The sequence below is a fragment of the Protopterus annectens genome, chromosome 7.part0, assembly GCF_019279795.1.
Source record: "Protopterus annectens isolate FY-2018-M chromosome 7.part0, PAN1.0, whole genome shotgun sequence".
Taxonomy (NCBI): Eukaryota; Metazoa; Chordata; order Ceratodontiformes; family Protopteridae; genus Protopterus; species Protopterus annectens.
In genome coordinates, this window is record NC_056739.1 from 96,174,258 (window position 1) to 96,201,566 (window position 27,309).

The 27,309-nt window shown below is 40.1% G+C and overlaps 1 protein-coding gene across 2 annotated transcripts in view; it reads left to right on the forward strand.

Moving 5' to 3' along the window:
- The window catches only part of LAD1 (ladinin 1), a 1,049,893-nt gene that overhangs the window by 925,171 nt on the left and 97,413 nt on the right, over positions 1–27,309 (forward strand). For both annotated transcript variants that reach the window (XM_044076520.1, XM_044076519.1), the window contains one exon: positions 12,257–12,388. In XM_044076520.1, coding sequence (XP_043932455.1) covers positions 12,257–12,388 — 132 coding nt within the window. The remainder of the gene's footprint in view (positions 1–12,256; positions 12,389–27,309) is intronic.

Sequence of the window (27,309 nt, forward strand, 5' to 3'; positions counted from 1 at the left end):
TGAAGACTAAGGTACCTCTTAATAGCATTTTGGGTAAACATTAATAGTGAATATGGACATTTAAGTGAAAAGCATTTAAGATTCTACTCCATTTTCCTTCTAGATACTTATGCAAAAGTGGATTCCACTGTCACTTTAAACAAAACAAAATATGGAACTAGATTAAATTTGATACGTATGTTAAAGTTCTCTATAACAAAGCATGCACCAAATATTGAAAGCTTTTGTCATGCAGTGCAAACACATCTTTTTCATTAAGTCCGTACAGGTTTAAAACCTGAAACACGTATTTTTACAATTCACATTATGTGTAAATATTTTCTTAGATTGTTAGAAATTTTCATAAGGGTTTCACGAAAAGAAAAACTTTTGAGTAAAGTTCCTTAGTCAAAAACACTTTAAGAAACACTTCCCTAGATAGACAGATATAAAACTGTTAATTTATGTCTATCAAAATTTTGTTAAAACACATACTGACACATATGTATATGTGTATGTATAGTGTGAGTGCATACACGCCTCAGATAAGAGGGCAATAAAACTTTTAATGTACATCCAGCAAGATTTTACTTTTAGAAAAAAAAAAGGGCAGAATGCTGTTAGCAAACCAAGTGACAGTTCAATGATGCATCTGTTGCACATTTCCAGTATAGGAATATTTTAGAATGACAAAAACATGGTGTGTGTGAGTAAGAGTGTATGTATGTCACATATTCCTAAGTTTATACTAAGGGTGGAAGAAGCATATCGAGTACAATGCAAGTGTTTTACACCCCTTTTTATGTTACGTTACATTTGTGATTATGGCAACACAACTCAGCGAGGAATCTTTTTACACGTCATTATTTTAAAATGATCTTAGTACATCTCTGAAGTGCAAGAAAATATATGCTTTCCACTATCTACTGTGAAAACTGGCATACCCTCTATTTAATAAAATGGATTAAGGCAAGAGAATGTGTCATGTTAGAGAAGCCACATCACCTTTCTGTGTGACTAGTCTAATTCACCTCAAAATCCCATTAGGAAAAACAGTTTAAAACCTAATGCCATTTTTCCTTCAGTCCATGAAAATTCCATTACATTTGTGGATTTCATTAAAGATATTCTTAAAATGAGTTCCGTATAATAAGTTATATTGACACTAACAGTAGCAAGTGTAACAATTTATTGGTTGTAGCATTTCATGTTGCTGCTCTGCAGCGATGATAAGCAGTAAACACAAACTCCATTAAATGACCATAATCAAATGCAACTCGGTGGAATCTGTTTGGCCTACCTTGGTCCTAAATTTCTAGCAATAGCCACTGGGAATTCAGAGACAATTCTTAGAGTTGACATGCTCGTAGCTGTTGACCAATGAGCATTATTACAACTGAAGGATTCATTTACAGTACACTAGCTGGACCATTCATGAATTAGCTTCTCTCTGCTTACAACATTTTATTTACAGTACACTAGCTAAACCAAGTCAGGTCTTCTCAAGTGAGACAACAAGGGCTACCAGAGAGAAAGCATACTGGCACATACAGAAGTTCTAGGGTCAGCATGCACATTACCAGCTTTTGTTAGCTTTGGTCAGGTTTATGGTCAAACCGCATGCCTGACCAGCTCAACCTGTAAGTCTGTGTGTAACAACTGCTTGCTGGTGTAGCTTATATTGAAGATTTATTTTTGTTGTTGTTTTTAATTAAAACAGGAATGTTGCAGTGAAATTTTAAGTTGTAGCATTTATAACAAAAAGTAGAGCACAGTTTTTCTACATTTGTAGCATTATGTTTTAAAGAACTTGCTACAGTTTGTATTTTAATGTAATTTTGCAGTTTGTAACGTATTATAACAGCAAGGTTTTTATGTTTTGCAAAAGCAAAAAAGAAAAATAAATTAAAAAAACTGGTTTCTGGATTTTAATTTAACAGTTACAGAAATGGGAAGAAAAACCTGGTTTTTTAACTTGGTGTGGTGTGACCGAAATGCCACCTGGTTTTGAGCGAGTAAGGGAATGTCTGACAAGGGGGTAACCAAAATTTTGTTTCCATAAAAAGTTTTTTTTTTTTTTTTTTAGGTGAGTTGAGAATGGCTCCAGAAAGTAGCCCGGAATGCTTGGCTGACATGCTGATTTCTGCAAAGTGTTTTCACATCTGTTTTTTTTCTCAGTTTTAAAGATTGGTTTAATACCTTGTACCTTTCCACAGAACATATTCAATTCAAATCAATTTCCCCCAAATTGTACCTTCTCCTACCTTTCATCACCATTATACCCTAATTTCCTAGATGACTATTAAAACTTCATTTTCTCATGTAAAATCACCAGCTGATCCAAGATGTCAAAAACAACCTTTTGAAATGTGATGCTATGCCTAGATACTGCATTGTTTTGCTTACTTAGTGTGTTTGTTTTACTTTTATCAAATAAATATGCTTATATAATCTTCTTGAAAGCTTCCTGGTAGTTTTCCTATCACAGACACTTTTACAAAATGAGCAAGAAACAATATATTACATAAAGAGCATTACAACTGAAATACAGACTGGTCTGGTAACATATATACATATTTGTACAGTGCACATGGCTGAATATTACTGCTGTAGCTACTAAATGAACTCACTCAATTACTATCATTGATTCAGCAATGGAGATTAGAACTCACTAAAACAATCTCAATCTCATGTCTTCTTAGATGCACTCTCTCTAATGCACACTCACTGGAAGACCTACAATTGGCCTCAACTAGTCCATACATCTCATTGGCCATCTTGGCTCCTCACCTCCACACACACACACCACACACACACCACCACACACCCAACACACTCCCACACACCAAAATTAGATCACATCACCCATCAACCTCAACATTCACTCACACAACATGCACAAACAACATCACTCTCAGCCCCCCCTAACCCCCACCCTACCCTATACCCACACCACACACACACACACACACACACACAACAACACACACACAACACACACAACACTAATTTGCACCCCTGCAGACACACACACATCTACGGACTAACACTTCATCGGCCGCATGTCTTTACTGAACTTAGCTGCACCACCACTGCTTCCATAAGAGTGAATACATGACCACCGTCTTTTGATAGTGTTCACTTGTTCCTCCAACAGTGAACGTTTATACTGCAGAGAAATTCTCTGAGTAGCTCTGCATCATAAATCTGGAACAACTGGCATTTCTGTGGAAAAGCACATAGCTAATTAGAATTAACCATGTTCTCAGATTGCCACATCATCATGCAGTTCTGCCCCCAAGAGACCGTGCTCCATTCTGTGGTGCCCGTTAGTGGGAAACATTAGAGATAAGGTAAGTCTAAGAATCCGAAAGGCTCACTTTGAGGCAAAAAACAGCAATGTTAAGGCTTCCCCCCTCACTGTAAGCCTATATGAATGCTAGTCTAATTTAGTAATTAGCAAGCAAGTTATAAGGAAGGAAAGAAGATGAAAGGGCCCAGTAGCTGCCATCCACTGCCAGTCAGCTTAAATGTTCAAAAAAAAAAGTTGGAGACAGTGAAAACCATTGGAATGGTCACTGATGGCAACCTTCACTTGGTAACATTGCCTCCTGCTAACTTTCCAGATTGCTTGACACCATACTAATAAAAATATATCTGAAAGTGTAAAAAAATGAATAGTAACATAGACAGTTTTGTAAACATGTGCCAGTAAGAGGCCTCTGGATCTTCTCAAGGTCCTTCAGAAAGGACAATTTGGAGATGGGGTGGTAGGTGGGCTCCTCAAGGTCTTTTTGGAAAGGATAATTTGGAGGGGGATAGGTGGGCTGTTTCCAGTATCCAGACTAACAAAAACTAAATTGGTCATTCTGATAAGTATAGAACTGATGTATATATGTTGATATTGTCTGAGCACTTGAAACTATTGGACTAAATTCCCAGCACATCTTAGGAGGTATTAAGACAAAATACCTATGAGGCTCTAGACTTCAACAGAGTGCCTAAACTGCACTATTTTACAAAAGTACGTAAGGTAGATGATGTGGTTTCAGCGCAAACTTCATTCAGGGGTAGAGGGTAAGGATTTATTACTGGAAGAATAACAGAATATGATACATTCTGACAACCCCTTTGATAAGGAATGTTGCGCCATTTTTGTCCTTGTTTTCTTTTTAGGAAAAGAAATAAACTATTGATCATCTTTCCAAAAATCTTTCCTCCTGTTAAGAAAAAAAATGTGAGCTGATTCTGCACTTCCAAAAAAAATGAAGGAGATACTCACCTTTGTTAAAAAAAGTTTAGGAAAGACACTGGTACGTGAGTAGATTGATTCAAATTAGCCTGAGTGGCAACTTTAGCCATAAAGGACAGGATAGTTCTTATTGATATCTGGTCCTTGTGAAATTCCAAACAAGGATATTTGCAGGATAGTACACACAACTCTTACAGACTTCAACCCGATATAATAGCTACAAAGAATAGGATCATCCAAGAGAAAAGCTTCATGTTGGCTGTATTGGCAGGTTCAGTGGGACGTAGAGTAGGTTTTCCTATAATGAAATTCAAATGCCAGCAAGAGATGATTATAGTGGGGGTCTGGAATAAAAAATTCCATTAAGCAATGCCTAACAAAGCTTATGGGAGGCTAACGAAGAGCTAGAAATTTCTAGCTGAAAGGAGGAAATTACCTTATTAAAAAGATCTGAGAGGCAGGTTAATATTTGAAGAATCAAAGACACATAAGGGTCAATGCAATGTTTGTTCACTCAAAGAGAGAGCTTAGTCAATTTGCATTCATAAATCTTTCTAGCTGAATGTTTCTGAGAAGTTGTAATTAAATTCTTCACTTGTGATGGCAGCATAGGGTCCCTGGCCATCATTGGAATTGGAGAAACCAGGCAGGTGACCAGACCAACTGAATGTCTGTGTGAGGCTTACCAGATAGGTAAAGCAACAACTGAGGATGCTGTGGGAGTTGAAGGGAGGTCTTTTGTGAGATGAGGCCACAAAAGACCTCCCTTCATCTCCCACAGCATTATCAGTCGTTTCTTTACCTATCTTGTAAAGCAACAACTGACGATGCTGTGGGAGATGAAGGGAGGTCTTTTGTGAGATGAGGCCACAGCATGGGGAACTAAATCTGGCATGGCCAGAATGGGGTTATGAGAATGATCTTGGCTTTGCACACCTTGGCTTTCTGAAAAATCTGGATATGAGGGGTATGGGGCGAAACATATAAGGAGCCCTTGAGGCCAGTTGTGAGTGAATTAATCTTTTCAAGAATATCTCTTTTGAGGTGCAATGGAGGAAAAGTCTGTTGCATTTAGCATTAGGTAGTGTAGCAAAAAGATCACAAGAAAGAACTCCCCATTTGCAAAAGATTTTTGTTTTATTAATTCATTGAGTTACCATTCATGAGGGAGCAGAATCTGTTTGCTCAACCTGACTGCAATTTCCTTGAATGTTCTCAGGATTTGCATTCCTATGAGAAAGTGATGTGAAAAAGCATCTAACTCCATAACTACATAACTTCTCGACAAAGGAGGTAGGAATTTTTTTTATAATAAAAACATCTGTGACCAAAATATTAGCTTGGTACTGACTGCTATTATTTCAGAGTTAGATATTCTCTCATCAGGGAGCAGGGAACATCCAAATTACTATTGGACTGGCTAGAAAGGAATTGTAGAACACACTTCAGGCACTTCCAAGAAGCAGATGATACTGCCGGGAATATAGAGAGTTTTCTTCATCACTAGTCCCATGGCAGAGATGATGCAGTCTGTGGTAGTGCAGCAGCAGGTGCAGGTGGCAAAATGTAAATTATATAATTCATTTACCCAATCTTTTCCCTGGCTGAATTGCTGCTTATTATTGTTAATGGTTAGTCTGCTCACCTGCACTGATTTTGTTTACCTTCTTCCTACTGCAGATTTAATGCCCCAAGTTTTCCTTTGCTAAAGAGTGCAACAGCAGGTGGTTTCCAATTTCCTCTCCATTAATTTATTTTACATCCAACCATACATTTGTTTCTCTGCAAGCATAAAATAAACAAACAAACAAGATACTGAAATGGTAAGAAAAACTGTTATGTATACAACACCCAATACCACAAATACAGCCGCACCCTATGAAGCGTCCACTACAGAGGCTACATAAGGCTCGTAGTCATAGGAAACCAAACGTGAGACATATGGATGCCCCACTCACCAGGCTGAACAAGGAGAAAATCATGGTCAGTTACCTGTTAGGGGCCAAAATCCACCGAGTCATTCAGGCATTCGGGTTACTGACCTACAAGTACCAGCATGACTCAGTCATTGTCCATGTGGTTACAAATGACCTGAGACTTACCTCCTTGAACTATATGAAGAGAATCATTACGAAGCTCTCAGACTGTGTGTCCCAGGTGTGTATGAGCCTAGCACTGAACAGCATTCTACCTTCACCAAGGATGATGCCAATATACAAACAGAAGAGGATTGACTTTAATAATTGGCTTAGCTTCTGGTGTCATTCAAAGGGGGTACAATATTTGTCAGCATGGGAGAATATGGTCAACAGCCCACGTTGCTTTGTCATGGGTGGTCTGCACCTGTCCCCAGCCAGACTTTGAATACTGGCTAAAACATTGATCTACTTCATAGTGCTTTTTTAGACAATGCCAAGCAGACAAACCTTCCAACTTAGCAAAATCAACCCAAGGGAACTAAAAGGTGTTACTGCTCAATGTCAGGAGCCTAAGACAAGAAATTCCACTCCCTTCCAGCTCTCATCACCTTAGAGAATTGAGACATCTGTGAAGTTACTTGACACATGGTGCAAAGCCACTAGAGCACCCCGGCAGTGCAAGCATATAATGCCTTCAACGCATTTAGACCAGCTACAGCACAGGCAGGAACTAAAGGTTGGTCAAACAGCATGATGTGCTTGAGCTTCTCCATGCCAAATGTCACATGATAACATTCAGCTTATCTTAGAACTTATGGAAGTAGTATTGGATAACAATTATATACACTTTCAAGGAGAATTTTATCAACAGATAAGCGGCGTGGCAAGGGGGGAAAATTGTGCCCCTGTTTACGCAAACTTAGTTATGTTAGAATGGGAAAACAGATTTGTTTTTCCTAGTATGTATATGGAGAACATCCGCCTTTATGTCAGATTTTTGGATGATATCTTCATTTTATGGAAAGGTGAAGAAGGTAGTGTCAAAGATTTTGTTGAGTACATTAATCATAGCACTCCCTTCCTTAGATTTACATATGTATGGGATAAGAGGGTCATCAACTATTTGGATACTACTATTTTACAAACGGATACTGGTTTCAAGTCTAAAATTTATAGAAAGCCTACTTGGTGCAATAGTTATTTACATTTCTCCAGTAACCATCCTATGTTTATGAAAAAAAGCTTAATTAAAGGGCAAGGAGTCCGTATTGCTCGTATGACATCGGATTTTGTGGATTTAGAGCAGGAGTTTAGGAAATTAAAATTGATGTTTATAGACAGGGGATACCCTGAAGTATTTATTGATAGGGTATTGGGGGAGGTTTACAGAGGTTGGGGTCACAAATATATACCACTTTTAGGTAAGCCCTTGAATGATAAGGTTAACACGTGTAATAGTAATAACAACATGGTGATGGAAAATACTAATAAATATCAAAGGGCCTGTGTAATAGAACATAATGACTTCTCCGAGACTTTCATGAAAATATTGAGAGATAACTGGAGTTTATTAAAAAGCCACAAGGAATTGTTTGAATCTGTTGGGCCAATACCGTCCTTTTCTTTTAGGACAGGTTTTAGTCTTAAAAAAATTTTTGAGGTAAATATGCCTCGGAATAAATATGATGGTAAGGGTACAGTTCCTTGTGGTGGTTGTAAACAGTGTTCCAACATTTTGAAAGAAGGTAGTATTAAATTAGAAAATGGCCTGGGTAGTGTTGTTAGATTCTGCAGAGGTAACTGCAGTACAAAGATGTTAGTATATTTGGCTGTATGTAATAAATGCCCTGCATACTATGTGGGTAAAACTGAGAGGGCATTCAAAGATAGAATTTATGAACACTGTTATGATGTAAAAAATAAGAAAGATTCTAGTGTGTTATACAAACATTCCATTTACTGCAGTACTTTTAGTGGATACATATTTGGTATTATTGACCTAGTTAGAAATTACATAGGGGGTGGTGATTATAAAAATATGTTACTTAACAAAGAACTCGTATGGCAACTCAGGTTAAGGTCTAATGCACCACCTGGGTTAAATGAATATATTTCTGTTAAACCAGTTTTGGTACAAAAAGCTTCCACAGTGTGATTATATAACTTATTTACACGTTTGCATAGATGCACATTTGATTAAGTATTTATTTTAACAAAAAATTTTTTATTAATTTAGATTTAATGTTTATTTAGATTAAAAATTTAGGAATATTTTTAGTAGGTGACTATATATATATTTGTTGAGGTTTTAAAATTTCAATATAGTATTAAGGCTTAGTTACTATTTCCTAAAACATGGTTTTAGGATGGCATTTTACTGTTTTTGGTGATGTTGCTTTAAATTGTTAATTGTGAATGATAATTAATTGGAGTTTGTATAAAAGACAAGTAAAATATGGAAGGAGTATCTGATGAAGTCTTGTGCCTAAGACGAAAGCGCTTATGGTAGTTGCTCCTGTGTTCGTTTTTGAATAAAGTGGATTATTGATGGACTACTGGTCGTTTTAATGGTATTTGGACAGCTTTATTTTGTGTTCTTGGTTGGACTTTGGTTTCATTCTTTTATAGTATTTTTTAGGTTTACAAAGGTCACAAGGGCTGTTAGCCTAGTACACACCTATGAACCTTTAAAACTATGACAGTTTTCTTAGAATTTTAGTATCTTGTTTTTTTGTTAAGTCCCAAAGTACATTTTTTTAATGCAGTAGAAGAACCACTGGGCAATTAACCTTTATGTTATTTATTTTGTCCACTTTTCGACACTGTCCAAATACGACAAGTCACTTAACTGCCTGCAGTACTGATCCTTCATGCTTTCTTCCCAGAAGCAAGAAGCACCTGTATTGCAAAAGGAATGGGTGGGCCCTGAACTGGTGTGGTGAAAGCTGTAACTTCCTTCAACATACTCCTAAGAGTGGACTCAAGCCAGACTAGCTTGTTTGTTTCTCCTGAAATAAAGAAATAAGACAATAAAATGGTTAAAAAACTGTCACAACTTCTGATACTTTTTCTTAAAATACAGAAGTAAGATAAAATTACAAGTCCACAGTCCACCAGAGTAGTTTTTTTTAAGTGCAAAACCAGTTAAAAATAAAAAAAAGACATGATGATCATTTATTCTATTTACTTGCTTCTCCATTTCTTGCCCTAAGTGTTCATTTAGACTGATTAAGCATCCAGCATGCTTCCATTCCTGAATCTATAGTCGCAGATCTTATGAATAAGTATACACATGATCATCTGTTTTAGTTTCCTTAGTTCATGTGTTGCTACTCTGCTCAGCTGCACTTGAGAACCTAGTGTTATAAAGGGGATTCCATATTAGTGCTTACTGCTTATGTACTATCCTTTCGCATGAGACAGCTGAGGATGCCTGCCACTATACTACTGAAATGCTGATCATGTGCAACTGCCATTTCTTCGCTGAATTAGTGAGCAAACACAAGATGGAACTGCAACACAGAAGTGTAGTCACATTTTAGGATATGAACATGACTGAAATCTTGCATGCAGAGAGCCTGATGGGCCCCGTGAAAACACAGGCCCCAGGTGGCCTCCTGAAATGTCCCTATTATAATCCACCTTTACCTGAGACAGAAATGCCAGTTTGTATGCAGTATATGAAGAAAAATCACAAAAATACAGCTGTGAAACTAAGAACTGCTGGCATTTTTACTGCTCTACCCACAGTTCAAAACTCTGCTTGGAAGAATAATCCCACACAGATACAACAATTAAAATCCCAAGGCAATCTGAGAGAAGAGCTTCCCTTGGTGGATTTTTATAGAAAAAAAGCCATTTATTTTCCTGAAAAGAACAAGCCAGAAATTCAGCTCTATAAAATAATGAAAGAATAACCTAAGAAAGTGAAGAGCTGTTAATGCTTGCCAAGATTGCCCTTAAAAATTACACTCTGTGGCAATGTTGCTAGCCTTAATGCAACAGTAGCCATTTGTGGCCATATATTGTAAATACAGGCAGTACCAATTCCTGTAAAGGTCACAGTGAAAATTCTGCAAGTACTGACAGAACAAAAGGAGCGACACAACATAAATGTAGAAAGTAAACCAATTTACAAAAGGACAAATATCTGAATTCTATGAAAACCACCTAGATCATTTTGACAGACATATAATTAAAAGCCTTTTTTTTAGGTTTATAAACATGAAGTGGCAGGTTATAGCAGTTTTCTTCTGCCAAGAACTTTGATTATATTGGCATCTATATACCTCAAGTGCAAACTGTACAGGGCTTCATCTGATTACGTTCAAGTTGTTAATGTTGATCTCCTCAATGGATGTTCTCCATATGAAATTACAACCAGTGCAGTTTCTAAGTGTGTGCGGCCAGTGATTCTTTTGGTCTCCCAGATTTTATCCTTCTGCTTGCTGGTGCAGTCATGAAGCCCTCCACACACACACCATGTGGCATTGCTAAGGAAGATCTTTTTACTCTGCCCCTACATTATTTCCAGGGGTCTACAACCTTAAGCTGTGGCTGCCTTTCAAGTAGCATTTCTTTCCATCTTGTTAAATAATTTCTGTCCTGGCATCTTTCATAAAAAGCTAGTACAGTCGCCCTTTATCTGGGCTTCCTAATATTCCCATTTCCTCTGGTAGCAGGATTATATCCCATGCAACTCTAGCCTTCTCTTCATGTCAAAAAAATCTTTCAGGTACAAGTTCGACAGAGTGTGGTGTTTGTTCCCACATACTGGGTGTTAAGGAGTGTATTTGCTTTTTCAAGTCAGTTTGAATTCCTGAACAACTGTGCTTGGTGACGAAGTTATAACTAATGAGCCATGGTGGAAAGATTATTGCAGCCACCAGACTACTGTATGTTTTCCCCTCCTATGCAAACAACCATCAGTTCATCCTGGTACCCCATCCTACATTCAGTCTACATACCCCTCCTAATCTCCCTCGGGCTTGCTCCACCAAAGTTGTGGACAGCAAGGATTCAATCTACATACCCCTCCTAATTTCCCTTGGAGTTGCTCCACCAAAGTTGGGGATGGTAAGGATCATTACGGCACCCCAGGACCACATGTCACCCTTGCTACTGCGGCAAGGTGTACTGACCTACCATCACCCCCCCTCCCCCGCATTCATCTTTTATGTCCAAGGGTTATTCTCCTCTAAGGGCCAAGTTTCTCAACAAGGAATGTCTGGTTGAAATCCCTCCTCCAAGGATAGGAATACCCAACCCTCCCTGCCAGCATCTCAGAAGCCCAAGCTGCTTATTAAACTCAGGTTGCCGAGGTCATAGTTAAGGCTTTTTTTCTCTACACCTTCATCATGGCTTATAACAAGGCTATCATTAGTACCACTGTGCTTTTTAAATTCATGGTTGTCAGTTGATGGTACCTACTGGACATAGTTAAGAAACTCAAAGACTAACTGTAGAAAACCTTATATTTTCACACAAATTGTAGAAAAACTGGGAAAAAAATAAAACAATAAATACATTTAATGCTCAGTAAATTATTTTTCAAAATTTTATTATACTTATTTATTTCATTATAATGCATCTGATAACTAGGTAAAAACACACTAAGCTCAAGTCTCTTTACAGGGTGACCAGGAATCATTGCTTGGTTATGGCCAGGTGTCTGTTACAGGCTGGGCTCATTATATAACCAGAGGAATAATTCTTTAAGTGTCTACGGTATAGAAGAACTACAACTTTTCACAAACACCACACTACTCCTTCTCTATAAACCTGGTGACAGCTGAGATCACCAAGGTTCTAATCTACTGGGGAGAAATCTACTAGCGCGAGGGCCAAAAAAATGAGGATATGGCCTTGATTCTATGCAGCAGCCTAACAACTTTATACATGCAAGCTGATGTAAGATAAAGTTGTGGTTAAACAGTAGAGAGGGTCTGTCAGGTAATAAATGCTACTCTGGCTATATTTTATATTATTCTGAAAAAAAAAACATAAAGTGACTGAAGTTACTAGTTTTAAACCTGTGCAATGAGTAATAGTTTTGAATATTGTGTGTAGACAGTTTTCATTGGGTCTCTCACCATTTTTTTTATAGAAATCAGAAAGTGTGAAGTCCCCCCTGTCACCAACCAAAGCAGTTTTCCTGCCAGAAGGAGTAGCTAGCAAGAGAAGCCTGTTTGAGAAAGCACAGAGAGACAATGAAAGCAACACTGCTGGCCTCAGAAAGGTAAGGTGTATTCACAACCTGGTAAGACAGCTGACACTAGGTATATGTTTATTTATTTGTTTGTATATTTGTTAGCTAAACAGGCCGACTGATCCAAGGGATTTTTGAGCCATGATCCAAGCCAAAGTCATAGTAAAATACAGAACAGCAACATTTATGTTAAATACATGCTAGACAAACTTGCTGCGCATGAACAGTTATAATCACAATTCATGAGATATATATACTTATAATAGTACTAAAGAAGTTAGCACTATCAAATATTGTCAGTACATCAGAGTTGCTGGAAAAGAAAACTGGTAAACGAAAAAGCGCCATATCTTTATGAAAAGTTAGACAAGGAGTTTCCACTTACAGAGCTTGTAGCTCAGCAATTCTTTCTGCTGAGGTAAAGGCAACAAGATACAGTGTTTTCCATAACAAATACTTTAATTTTTTGATGATGACTCAAAAGGGGTAACAGCTTCTGCAGGGCAATGTAGGGTTCCACAGAAGATTGGAATCCTTAACAGGTAGTCTATAGACAAAGGTATCTTTGAAAACGACTGTGCATACCTTTAGAGAAGCAAAAGGACAACAAATTTGCTCGCTTATGAAAACATGACAATGGCTGCTAGGTGCACTTTAATTAAGGACTAACAAAGTCAATGGTCAAAGATTTGTAAGAGATACTCCATCACAGAAAATATGGAAGCAAAGAATCAAGGCACTTTGATGATGTCCATATAGCAATATGCACCCATTTGCTTTTGAATCTCTTCCTAATATTAAGCTTCTGAGGAGATGTAATGATTTTAAGTAACTTGGATGGAAAAGCAGGCTTTTTGGGCATCAGTGGAAGTGGAGAAATTATGTGACTAGGCAAAGGAAATGAATATCTGAGTGGGACTTGCTGGAAGATTCTAAACAGATGCATATGAGAGGCTTCTCCTAAGGTGAGGCAAGAGAAGGGAAAACCATATCTGTCTAGGGCAAAATGGAGCTATCAGCAATGACTATGAACTCATGCTATTTGACTTTCAAAGAAATGGGGAAAAAATCTTACCAGAGTTAAGAGAGCCATTTATGCCTGGGATGCAGCCTTGGAGAAGTTCTGAGGGAGCAGAAGCTTGCATTTGGTGTTGGATGAGTAGGAAAAGAAAATGTCATAACAAGGACTCCCACAGGGACTGTAGACTTTCTGTGTTACTGAGGGAACACTCATGTCACATTAGCAGAAACTGCCTAGACTTGTCCACAACTGAGTCGACTTTTCCCAGAAAGTAGTTAGATAACACAGTCCACTTCCAAATTCTCACTGCTTCTTGACACAAGGGGACAGGAGTGTGTTTTCCTTTGTTGCCCGATATACTATACCAATCTCATGTTGTCAGAGAAAATGGTTATCAAACCCTGGGACAGGGAATCCAAAAAGCTTAGAAAGTAAGAAGTACAACCTTCATCTTCAGAATACTGATATGAAAAAGAAGTTATGTACTCACCATAACATTCCATGTTTGTTGTTCATCTCGCCATTCATTCTTACAGTGATGGGTTCAGAGCCAATCCTTGGCTCCGACTTAGCCAAATCCTTAGCTGAAAGTATCAAACCTGTCTCGTGGCAAGAAGGTACCCCACAATGCAGTGATGCAATTCCCCAGATCTTGTCTGCTGCTACTAATGAACGATGTAAACTATATACATATCTACAAACATATACATATATACATATATCCAGATCAAAACTATACGTACTAGAAGGAGAAACAAGCTGAGACAAAGAACTCCTGAAAGTAGTAAAAATATCTACCAGGTCGACAAGGAGTCTTTGGCAGGGAGAAGGAGGGAGGGTTTGTAAGAATGAACGGTGAGATGGACAACAAACATGGAACGTTATGGTGAGTACATAACTTCTTTAAGTTATGTTGTCCTATCTCACCTTAATTCTTACAATGATGGGACAGCATCCCTAGCACCTTTTTCCTGGGTGGCTCAGGGGAGTACACCTTTAAGCAACGTGGAACCAAAGGATTCCCTGTCCCTGGAGGCCAAATCCACTTTGTAATGAGTGATAAAAGTATGTGGAGTAGGCCAAGTAGCTGCTGCACAAATATTATCCATGGGAATTCTGGCTTGAAAGGCAGATGACATAGTCATTGCTCTATTGGAATGAGCTTTCACTTTGAAAGGTAAATCTTTGTGATTTGAGTTATAGATAAATGTAATACAATTTGAAAGCCAATTGGAAAGAGTAATTTTTGAGACTGAGGTTCCTTTTTTTGCATCAGAGAAGGATACAAATAATTGGTCAGATTTTCTGAAGTCTTTCGTCCTATGCAAACAGAATCTGAGTTGTCTATGGACGTCCAGTTGATGTAATTTGTATTCTGCCTTCTTGCTATGATTAGGAAAGAATACTGGAAGTTCTATAGATTGGTTTATGTTGTTTGGAGAAGAGACTTTAGGTAGAAAGGATGGGTTTGTATGTAAGGATACCTTATCCTTATGAAAAACAAATATGACGATTTAATAGAAAGACCTTGCAACTCTGATACCCTTCTAGCAGACATTATAGCCACTAGAAACAAGGTCTTCCAGGAAAGGAACTTGAGGTCTGAAGATGAAGAGGGCTCAAAAGGTGGCAACGTGAGATGAGACAAAACAAAATTTAGATCCCAAGGAGAAAGGGGTTCCTTAAGGGGAGGTATTAATAAGGAGGCACCTTTTAAGAAGGCTCTACACAACCTATGTGACATTAAGTCGGAAGTAGAATCACCAATGTGAAAATTTGCAATTGCAGAGAGTTGAACTCTGATGGTTGCTGCAGCTGAGCCTTGTTGAAACAGTTCCACCAAAAATTCCAAAATAGAATGAATAAGTGCAGAAAATGGATTAATGTTCCTGTCTTGAGCCCAAAGGGAAAACCTCTTCCATTTACTAGAATACAGCTTTCTAGTAGAAGCTTTATGCGAGGACATTAAGATATGTCTAACTGTAGGAGTAAAATTGTGAAGCCTGACTAAACTGGGAAGTGGAGCAGCCAAGCTGTCAGTTTTATGGTGTGGAGAGAAGGATGAAACTCCCCGACATATGAGTCAGCAGATCTGGCACTGGATCCAGAATCCATGGCTTCTCCTGAAGATGAGGCCAAAGGAAGGGGAACCAGACTTCGCGAGGCCAGTAAGGAGCAATGGGAATTAACCTGCTTCCTGAGCATTGTGCTTTCTGAATTACTCTGGGTATAAGAGGAAATGGAGGAAAGGCATAAATAAGTCCCAAGGGCCAATTGTGAGCAAGAACATCTCTCATTGTCTCCCCTGGAGGGGGGGGGGTTAGGATAAACAAGTTGCTGCACTTGGTATTCATGAGAGTGGCAAAGAGATCACAGCAAGGCTGTCCCCATGTCTGGAAAATCATTTCCGCTACATTGTGATTGAGAGACCACTTATGACACATTAGGATTGCTCTGCTTAGCTTGTCCGCTATCACGTTAGACTTCCATGGAATGTGCTTTGCAATTAGAAAGTGCTGGGAAGAAACTGCCCATTGCCACACTCTTAGGGCTTCTCAACAAAGGGGGTAAGATCTGGTTCCCCCTGCTTGTTTATGTACCAGACCACAGACATACTGTCTGACTGTATCGCAATAGTCCCTAGAGGGAGAGAGTCTTGAAGTGCTTGCAACGCAAGAAGCACTGCTCTCATTTCTAGAACATTTATACGCAAGTGAGCTTCGTGTTCTTGCCATGTACCTTGGACTGTTCTTCCTAGATAATGACCCCCCCACACACCCTATCTGGGAAGCGTTTGTGGTCACTGTAGCTATTGGTTGATGTGGAACGAAAGTTCTGCCTATTGTCACATGAGTGCAGTGTATTCACCATCTTAAGTCGTTCTTGTAAGATTCCATTATTCTCATCAGATGAGACATTGGAAGCTCTTGAAGTGACCATTAGGAGAACAACAGCCACTGAAGAATCCTCATGTGCATTCTGGCAAGAGGGACTAATGTAATCGTGTAGGCCATTGTTCCTAGTAACCTTAGAATTATCTTTGCTTTCACTTTGGTCTTGGGAAGGAGGTGAAGTATTTGCTGTGTGAGTGCTATAACTCTTTCTGATGGAAGACGTGCTACCATAGATGAAGTGTCTAGATCTGTGCCTATGAATATAATATGGTGACAGGGCAACAAGGCAGATTTTTGAAAATTTACTGTAATGCCCAACTGATTGCAGATGTCCAAAGTTAGGTCCCTGGCTTGTAGGAGTAGATGCTTGGTGGTGGCAGATAGGAGCCAGTCGTCTAGATAGGGAAACACACAGAATCCTAGAGGTCTCAGGTGAGCCATGACTACTGCCATACATTTGGTGAACACTCTGGGGGCTGTAGTGAGACCAAAGGGCAGAGCTCTGAACTGGTAATGGCTAGCTCCCAGCTGGAAGCGTAAGTACCTTCTTGATGTCCTGTCCATTTTTATGTGGTAGTAAGCATCTTGAAGGTCTATCGAGCACATCAATCGTCTTTCCCTAAAGAGGGAAGTATAGACTGCAGTGTCACCATTTGGAACTTTGACTTCTTGACAGATTTGTTTAACTTGCTTAGGTCTAATATGGGCCTCCAGTCCCCTGTTCTTTTTTGCACCAAAAAAATCTTGAGTAAGTTCTGAATCCTATTTGGTCTGCGGGGATTTCTTGGATGACTCTTTTGTGTGGCAACTTTTGAATCTCTATAGTTGCTTGTTCCCTTAGACTGGGTGGAACATCTGGGATTGCTTTGTTCTGTGTAACAGTGTTGGATAAAGGGATGGAGTATCCTCTGGATATTATATTTAGTACCCATTTGTCATTTGTAATATTTTGACAGGCTTCTGAGTACATTGATAAACGTCCCCCGACTGCCTCCAGAGTGCAGCAGTCAAGCCTCTTTTCAGGAGCACTGATAAGGGCATCCGTGAAAGGAATCATGGTCACCTTGGTTTTGTGGGCCCCCCCTCTGCCTCTGGGGTGGTGTCTACCATTATTTCCTCCCCCTCTGCCCCTGGGGAAGGTATCACCCCATGCATCCTGGAAAAATCTTTGGGATCTTTTGAACCACATCTTTCCGCTCTTCTGGCCTTTGGGATAAGGTCTTGAAAGTACAAAAAAAGTACTCTAATGGCAGAGAGGGTTTTCCCTTCCTGCTTGCACCGGGTTAAAGTGTCTTTTACTTTGGGTCCAAAGAGTGATTTAAGCCATGGTGGTGCAGTGGTAGCGTTGTCGACTCACAGCAAGAGGGTTTCCCGTTCGATTCTCGGCTGGAGCGCCTTCTGTGTGGAGTATGCATGTCCTCCCTGTGGTCAAGTGGCATTTGAAAGACATGCGTGAATGGGAGTGCCTTCATTGATGGTTGGGCGTTGGGCTGGCACCTCGGCACCATAAAAAAATCGACTGCCAATCATTAGCGGACCGGAGTTCTGCTGTGGTGACCCATAACCGGAAAAAGCCGAAAGAACAACAACAACAACAACTTTGAGTCAAAAGAGTGAGGAACCATCAAAAGGGGTGTTAGTAAAGGTAGACTTAAAGGGTTCTGCAAAATTGCACAAGCGCATCCAGGAGTGTCTCTTAAGGGAAACTCCAGAACCCGTTGCCCTGCTCGCTCCATCTGCTGCAGAGGATATGAGCCTCATGGAAGAGTTGACAATGGAATTTAAGGTGAACAGCTGGGAGGAGACCTTCTCATTCACCCTCACAGCTAATGAACCTTGTAGATTATCTCCTAGCTCTTTCAGGAGAGCTCTTTGTAGCCTTGTAAAGTGGGATAAATAGTTCAGCGATCGCAGTGAGAAAGTCGCTGAAGAAAAGTCACACTTCCCGTATCTGTCCATCATTCGAGAGTCTTTATTTGGAGGATGAACAGATGAGGAAGTCTCTGCAAGTTCCTTCTTGGTGACTGCTGCCACCACCATGGCATCTACGGGTACCCCCTTAGTTAGAAAATCTGTGCCCGAAGGAGCTGACAAAAATTTGTTTGGCCTCCGAGGTACTGGTTCCATAGTGTCTGGTGACTCCCACGTCTTTCGACTAACCAGGTCCATTAACTCATCGAAAGGCGGAGACACCCTGGAGGCTGAAGGTTGAGACCCAAAAGCCTTCAGGTACACTGACTCCTCATCAAAAGGGGTGGTGACCTGCCAGCCGCCTCTTTGCTTGAGGATCTCTAGAATATCTGCAAATGAGATATCATCAGAGGATGACCGTGGGGACCCTTCCGACTCATTGAGGTCAGTGCTTGAAGTGATGGACTCATCTGGGGAGTCAACATGCTTACTCTTGCAGGTTCTCTTCAGAGGTGGCTCCTCAGAAGGATATTCTGGGGAGGCCTCGGAGGAGAGGGATTTGCCCATTGGGGGATCCTGAGGCTCTGGATCTCTGCTGTCCTGTGGAATGGGTGGTGATGAGACAGTAGCCGGTGCCTTAGGGGGACGAGTACTGGTATCCCTCTGTGGAGCTGAATGGGTAGACAACACACTCCTCATCAGCTCAAAGGCAGATCCCACCGGCTCCGAAGACCCCCCCCAGCTCCAAAAAGACAGAGGAGGGCAACAGAGCCAACGAGATCAGACCCGTGGCCGATGTGGGAGCCGAGCTAACCCGGGGCAATGCTCTGAGAGGTAGACTCGGTAATGAAGAAGATCAGGGCCGAGAATCCCCCCCGCGGGGCCAACCAGGGAACCCCGGCTCCCAGACTCCCCAGACGGGACCGAGAGAGTCGGAGAAGATGTTGGCTCTATGAACACCAAAGGGGGTCCCAGAACCGATGGGTCCACAGTAGGTGGTACCAAGCACTCCGGATCTGAAGGACCAGCTTGGCATGGAGGAGGAACAACAGTGGGTACAGTAGGCTCTGAGACCAAATGGGTGGGAGCCGAGAATAATTTAGTCAGCGCCAGCGACTTCAGGAGTCTGCACACCACCTGTTCCATGTCATCATCAGATAAACTTCTGATAGACCTGGAAGATAGGGAAGGAGAGTGAGACCTATGAAGGATTGGTGATCTCAGCATCGGAGAAACTAGCGAAATATCAGAGGACCGACTCCGAGTGGAGGTATCTTGCAGCTCTGAAGGCTTTGGAACCGAAGTACCAGGCCTGTCAACCAAAAATTCTTCCGATGGCTACAAGGACTGTGGAGCCAAGGAAGTAGTGGCCTTTGAAATTTTAGGAAGGTTAACTGGCGGCACCGACTGAGCTGATGTTGCAGGAGATTGTCTTTTCTGAGACTTATCCTTTTTTGAGGAAATTGACGAAGAAGGGAAAGAAGAACTATGAATGGCTTCCTCAAAAGAAGGCTTTAAGAGGCCTTTCAGAATCAACTTGTTTCTCATTTCCTGAAAAACTCTAGCACTAAATGAATGACAAAAGGTGCAGTCTTCTTGGAGATGAATGGCACCAAGGCAATAAACACAAATAACATGTCCATCTGTGATGGACATTTTTTGGGAGCACTTTTGACATTTCTTAAAGCCCAAAGGCTTATGTTCTCTCTTTTTTTGGTCTTTGGACATTTTCAAGTTAAGACCCTAAAGGCAATAGCAAAAACAAGAACGAGAAAGTTCTTTCAGCTAAGACTAATATGCTAAAGCTACACCAAAGGTTACTACAGGACAACACAAGAAGTGACAACCAGGGGAAGAAAAATAGAACCTTAACTCAAATGGTTCTATTTTCCAGACAAAACAATAAAACAGTACAAGCCCTCTAACTTAAACGGGCGAATAGCTCTCTAACTTAAACGAGCTATAAGGAGACTAACAAACAAACAACAACCACTACGAAAGTGATGGCAAAAACTGTGCTAAAGGGGGAAAAACTATCACTATTTAACAAAGAGCCGCAAGGAGACACAACAAGTTAAATCTAATATGACTAAAAGCTAAATATATGGAAATATAACAAGTTTAGACAAAGGTAATAGAAAAAATATTTCACAACTTAGCCATGGCCAAGATGAGTGCATCCAACCTCGTAAAGTGGCAAACGAGATCTGGTGAATTGCACCACTGCATTGTGGGATACCTTCTTGCCATGAGCCAGTTTGAGACTTTCAGCTAAGTATTCGACTGAGTCGTGACCAAGGATTGGCTCCGAACCCATCATTGTAAGAATGAAGGTGAGATAGGACAACATAACATCATTAGTTACTGTATGTGACAAGACACTTTGGACAATCATCATCAACCCCTTTTTTCCAATGTTCATATCAGTAATCCGAAGATGAAGGTTGTACTTCTTACTTTCAACTGTCGCCATCGCTCTCAACTCAATGCCACTTTCATACCTTCTTCAACAGTCATGCTTAATTGTCACAGGTCTTCTCTCACACAATCCATCCCATCTCTTTGCTGGATGCCCTTGTTTCCTCTTGTCTACTTCCTGTTTTCCTTAATCGTCTTCACCAGACTGTCTTCTGCTTTCCTGCACACATGCCTGAAATCACAGTAATCTGTTCTTTTAGCTTTTCTGCAAATGGAGTTACTCTGGCATCTGCTCTGATATCCTTATTTTTTCATCTGTCCCACAGTGTGCATCCTACCACCCATCTTAGGCATTTAATTTCCATCATCTCTAGCTTTCTCAGTTGCTCTGCTTTTACTGCCAAGGTTTCTGTACTATACAGTAGTACTGTTCGCACCACATTTTTGCACACCTTATTTTCTAGTTTTGCTGGTATTCTTTTGTCATGACCTTCTCATTCCCATCCCATTAACCACCGCTCCCAGATTCCCAGATACTTGAAGCTGTAAACCTGTTCCACTATCTTCCCTTCTATTTCAGTTCTCAGCTTCTTATGATTTCCCCCATTTGCCACCAGTGCAACTGTCTTACCTATACTCAGTTTCATCCCATGTGCCTTCAGTTTTGCATTCCACTCCCCTATCCTTTGCTGAAGTTCTTATTCACAGTCTGCCTGTAATGCCACATCATCTGCATACAGCGGCTTTGTTAAGCTGTCCCCTTTGACCGATTTCCTGATCTAGTCTATCACCAGTATGAAGTGTAACCTGGATCACTGGATGAGATATCAGAAATTCACCGTTGGTCTAGTAGTGGGCTCAGAGCTGAACCGTGATGTACAACCACTCCCACTGGGAATTCCACTGTGAGACCAAATACTGTTTGTACTTGAGTTATTGGGTCCTTGTACATAGCCTGCACTAATTATACCAATGTTTCTGGGACTTCAAACCACCACAATATTGCCAAATCAGATTCCTTCGGACCTTGTCATATGTTTTCTCCAAGTCTAGGAATGCCCAGTTGGATTTCTTCCTTATTTTTACCTTCTTCTCAACTATCTGTCTCACTGCCAACATAAGGTTGGTTGTGCTGCATCCTGATCCAAACCAAATTGCCCATCTCTCATCTTACTTTCTACTAATCTGTGTATTAATTTATCAATGAATATCTCCAGAACATACTTACTTTTTTATAATTTCATTAAAATCTACATTTATTTTATTTTAGTTTAGTTTATTTTGTTTTCAAAGCGGATTTTATTTAACTTCCTTCAATTTAACACAATAAATGTTATCATGTAATAATAATTGGTCCTTTTATAATATAGGACATCATAAAAATCACAGCATTTTCATATTCACCACTAGCCTATTCTCACCTACTCCGTGCTATATATATATATATATATATATATATATATATATATATATATATATATATATATATATATATATATATATATACACACACACTGTATATTCTTGGAGTGGCCATTCCTCACATCTGCAATGCCTTCCTAGTACGCCTTATCTACTTCATGTTTTCCAGTCTGCTAAACTCGACTGTTCGAAGTCTATACCTGTGTTTTACTGTTAACCAAATTTATCCAAGGGTTTGGGTTCTGGATATGTGGTTCTTTGACTTGAACCCTTACTACAGGCTTATTTTAGCCTTGCCTATCCAACAGGTATCTCTTTGTTTCTAAGTATTTACCCCATCTAGACCATTTCTTCAATATTTGTATTCTGCTCCCTTCCATCGATCTAGTTTCCTTGTCCCTCGATTCCTCTGTCAGTTTCTCTAATTCTTTCACTGTGGGTTGGTCTTATGTTTTTCAGTGTCTGGTTATTACTTTCCTCAATAATAATAATAATAATAATAATAATAATAATAATAATAATATAATCCATATAGTTTTATCTTTATCCTGTAACTTATTAATCCCTGTTGCAATCTTAGGTAGAAAAGTTCCATAGTCAGCTGCACTGTCTCTTCCTTTACTTGAGTTAACAAGTGTTCTAAAACTATTTAGTGCCGGGCAACTCCAGAACATATGGTCCCAAGTACCTCTACTACTGTCTAGATACCTCCAACAGTCTGGAAGTCCCAAAGGGAACATCTTAGCTAGATGAGACAGTGTTTAAAATAATTTGTATTGGCATTTCCACCAGAACATCCTATACTTTGTGGGTTTGTAGCAATTCTCACTATCCATAATATTAATTGCCAATGATCCCTGCTTATGTCAGTCTGGAGGAATTTCTACCATGTTCTCCCCACGGTTGAGTGGCCTCCGAAAGACATGCGTGAATAGGCGTGCCTTCGCTGAAGGCTGGGCATCGGGCTGGCAACTCGGCACCATAAAAATCGACTGCCAATCATTAGCGGACTGGAGTTCCACTGTGGCAACCCCTAACCGGGAAAAGATGAAAAGACAAACCTTCCTCCTTTAGCAATTATTCTTTCAGACTTTATGAGTTTTTACCCATTTTTGATATAATTCCTTTGTTTTTATTATTCCCATCCCTCATTTCCAGTATCCAGTTTATTACTGGTGGCCAGTTACCCTTTCTTATCTTCACCCAGCTTGTCTCTTTCAGTTTCTATGCTGACCCTCCATATATTACTCTGATTCCGCCAGTTAATGCATATTCCTCTTTTGCTTGGGCCCAACTCAATACTCCGCCTCTGTCTAACAACTGATGCCAGTACTAGATGCCTGCTTTTGCTAGACTCCCAACCCCCTCTACTGATTCATCTAGTCCTACTACTTACTTCTCTTCCTACTGGTAATATGTCATATTTCCAGGGATTTAGCAGCTTTGTACCAAAAAGCTCATTGAGCTGCCTTTTCTTTGTCTGCAGGAGTTGCTGATGCAAGGTCGTTTTACTCTGCCCCCACATTATTTCCAGGGGTCTACAACCTTGAGGAGTGGCTGTCTTTCAAATGGCATTTCCTTCCATACTGCTGATTAACTTCTGTCCTGGTATCTGCCACTCTTAGATAATGATTTATATCCAGGCCCCTTAATTCTCCCATTTCCTCTGGTAGCAAGATTATATCCTATGCAGCTCCAGCCTGCTCTTCATGCCAAAAAATAAAAATTTCATTCATCTTTCTATTTTCAATCTATCCTTATCAGTTAGTGGGTCCCACACAGATTGGGCAATATACAAGATATGTGGTAGCACATGGCAATCAATACTTGAATGCTTTGGTCTAAATCTAATCCTAATCTCTTCCAGTTTGGAAAATTGGTATTTATCTTATCTAGTATTCTCTATACTGTCCTACCCTTTGTTTCCTCTATCCCCTGGCTAACCATATCCCTAGTATTGCCCTTGTTTTGTTTCCTTAATAATTTGACACATGAAAGGCTTATATCTAGGGCTTGTGTCTTTTCCATGTTGACTTTATAGCCGGATAATTCACCAAAGCTTTTTAGTATTTCTCACAGTTTTGTCAAGTCATCCTGTGGCTTGCTCACTGTTACTAGTGTATCATCCACATACAATTAAATCTTTAATTCAAGATCTCCCCATATGTATCCCTGCAGGTGAAAAGCAATGGAGAGTGGGGCACACCAGCCGATGTTACTGCAAATCCTGCTGACATACATGCTCTGACTTTTACCTGGGCAGTAGCCCCCTCATACAAATATTTCAAAAGACCTATCCATTGTCATGGGAAGTTCATAATTTTCAGAATTAAAAATAAGTACTTCCACTATACTTGCTCAAATACCATCTCCTCTAGACAAAAAATTCCTAGTTGTTTACTGTTTTTCTCTGTATCCTGAAATATTACCAATGTTCTGATTAAATTGTCTGCTGTCCTACTGTCCTCTATAAATATAGTCTGATCTAGCTTTATCAGGTCTGGAATCATTCAATTTAGCCTGTTTGCCAGTATGGATTTGAACAGGTTATATTCATGATTTAATACCAATAAAGATCTATATGAGGAAGCTAATTCTGGGTCCTCTCCCTCCTTATAGATGGGTGAGATTACTGCTCGTTTCCAAGATACTGGTATCTCCCATGACTGATAAAATAATGTTAGAGAGTTTCTTCCAGTTTGTTATCATTTCTTCTCAAGCTATTTCCCAAAATTCTATTGGTAACCTATCTGTTCCAAGGCACTTCCCTCTCACTTGCTTCTACATTGCTTCCCTGATTTCTCCTTGGATATAGTCTGCACCAGCCTTTCTGGTTCTTTATCTGTTAAATTATACAGGCTTAGTTACTGTAGATAGCTTTTTATTTAGGGTAATGTATTATCTGAACTTAGCTCTGATGTACATAACCTTCTACAGTAATTAGCTAATATGTCCAGCACCTTTTTTGTGTCCGTATGCCTCTTTCCTGTTTCTGGGTCTCTCTTGCATAAGATAAAGTGGTAGGCTTTGCATATGTCTTGCAGAGTAATAAATAATAATTCCTTGTGTTTTTTTCTCTCTGCATCCATAGTTTTTTATCATTAAGCTCTTGTATCAACTCTCTCAAAGTTATCCTTCATCTTCAGTCATCCCCTGCCCTTAAGCTGCAGAACTCTATTAGCAGTGTAGATCTCCTTCTTATGCTGTGTAGAATTATAGTTAAACTCACTAAACTAGGTATAAATCCCTACGTCACAAGATGGATTGCCAAGTGGCTCACTGACAGAACCCACACTGTAAAAGTTGCACACTCCAAATCTGACCTCAAACCAGTGACAAGTGGAGTATCACAGGGTTCAGTCCTGGGACCTCTCCTGTTTGGTATCTACTTCTCTGAAGTACAGGCTAACACAGAAGGCCTCTGGCTAATGAAATTTGCAGATGACTGCAACCTAGGAACCATAGTCGAGCCCCCAAATGATGTGGAAATCCTACAGAAGGGCCTCGCTGAGACAGATGCCTGGTGTCAGAGCCATGACCTCAAGCTCAGTGCCAAAAAGTGCATTGTCATCCCCTTTGGTACAAATTCTGTACCCATGAACTATTACATAGACAGAAGTCTACTTAACACCGAATGTGTGATAAAAGACTTTGGGGCTCAGGTGGACAGTAGCCTGTCCTTTGATAGTCACATCGCCACAGTAGTCAGGAAGTCCTTCTATGTGGCACACCTCATCATAAAAGGTTTCCCATCCAGGAAAAAAGAGACCATTGTTCCCCTCTACTCGACACTCATTACACCCATTATAGAGTACAACGCCTCTTTTGGAATGTACCTCACATGACATCAGCAGCAGCTGGAAAGGCCACAGAAGTACCTCACAAAGAGTATTACTGGCCTCAAACAGATGCCCTAAACTAGCGAAAAACAAAAAGACAGCTTGAAAACACCAAAGCAAATTCTCTCTCAGTTTAATTCTCTTTCAGTTTAATGAAGATTTTAATTAGAAGTGTCATGTGACAAAAAGGGTGTGTATATATTGCTTGTGTTGAAGTTTGTTCAGTTTCTGATGAAGTCTTGCCACATGTGCAAGACGAAAAGTGCTTCATTAAACTGAAAGAGAATTAAACTGAGAGAGAATTTGCTTTGGTGTTTCCAAGCTGTCTTTTTGTTTTTCGCTAGTTGGTCTTACTTTGGTTCCTGTCTGTTGGAGATGCCCTACACTGACCATCTCAAAAAACTCCAGCTTTACTCCGTAGCATATCGCCTACTCCGAGGTGATCTCTGCCTAACATATAAAGCTATGTCAAACCCAGAGCTGTTGGACATGCTACACCTAAAGAAATCCCAATCCTTCCGAGCCACACGATCTAGGGAACTAAACCTTGTCACTACAATAAACAGGACATGCTGGTGGAATAGACTCCTGTCCCAGAGACTTCCCATACTCTGGAACAGGCTACCCATCTATGTCAAGCAAAGTTCTTCATTAGCACTCTTCAAGAAAAATCTTGATGAGTGGATGGGAAATAGGAAATACATCTCGGGGATCACTTCTGTGTCTCTGCTCAACAGTGGCACAGGAAAATAACTTTCTTGGGTGGCGTAAGCCAGGGGACCTTGTTGTCTAGGCTTACATAGGCCCTCGGGCCGATAGCCTAGTACCTACCTATGAACCTCTGCTCTTTATCATTATTTTCTATTTGTTTTACAGCTGTTACTAACCCTATTCTACTTTTGCCCCAATCATCTACCTCTGTTAGCTTAGTTACTCTCAAGTGTTGCTGCAGAAGTTCTTGCACAACCCTTTTAAAATGTTCCTCATAGGTTCATAGGTTCATACTAGGCTATCTGCCCAAGGGCATTTATAAGCCTAGCCCATAGTTATGTGGCTTTCGCCCCCCGTTTAGTTTGAATAAAACTATGCCTATTATTTTGCTGTGCCTCTGTCAAGCAGTGACACTGAAGTAATCCCTGGGGTATATCTGCGATCTCCCATCCATTGGTCAAGATTCCTCTTGAACAAGGCCAGCGAGGTGCTCTGCCTCACATATACCGGGATTTTGTTCCACAGCATAGGGAGTCTCTGGGTGATGAATCTGTCCCTCCAGCACGTCCTATTAATAACCGTGTCAAGGTTTAAGTCTCCCGCCCTTGTGGTTCTGAGGGATCTAGATTTTTGAGGTGAAGCATATTCATCAAATCTGGGTTTGACATGGCCTTATATGACAGGCACAGGTCACCTCTGAGCAAGCGGTATGAGACTGAATAGAGCTGGAGTTCT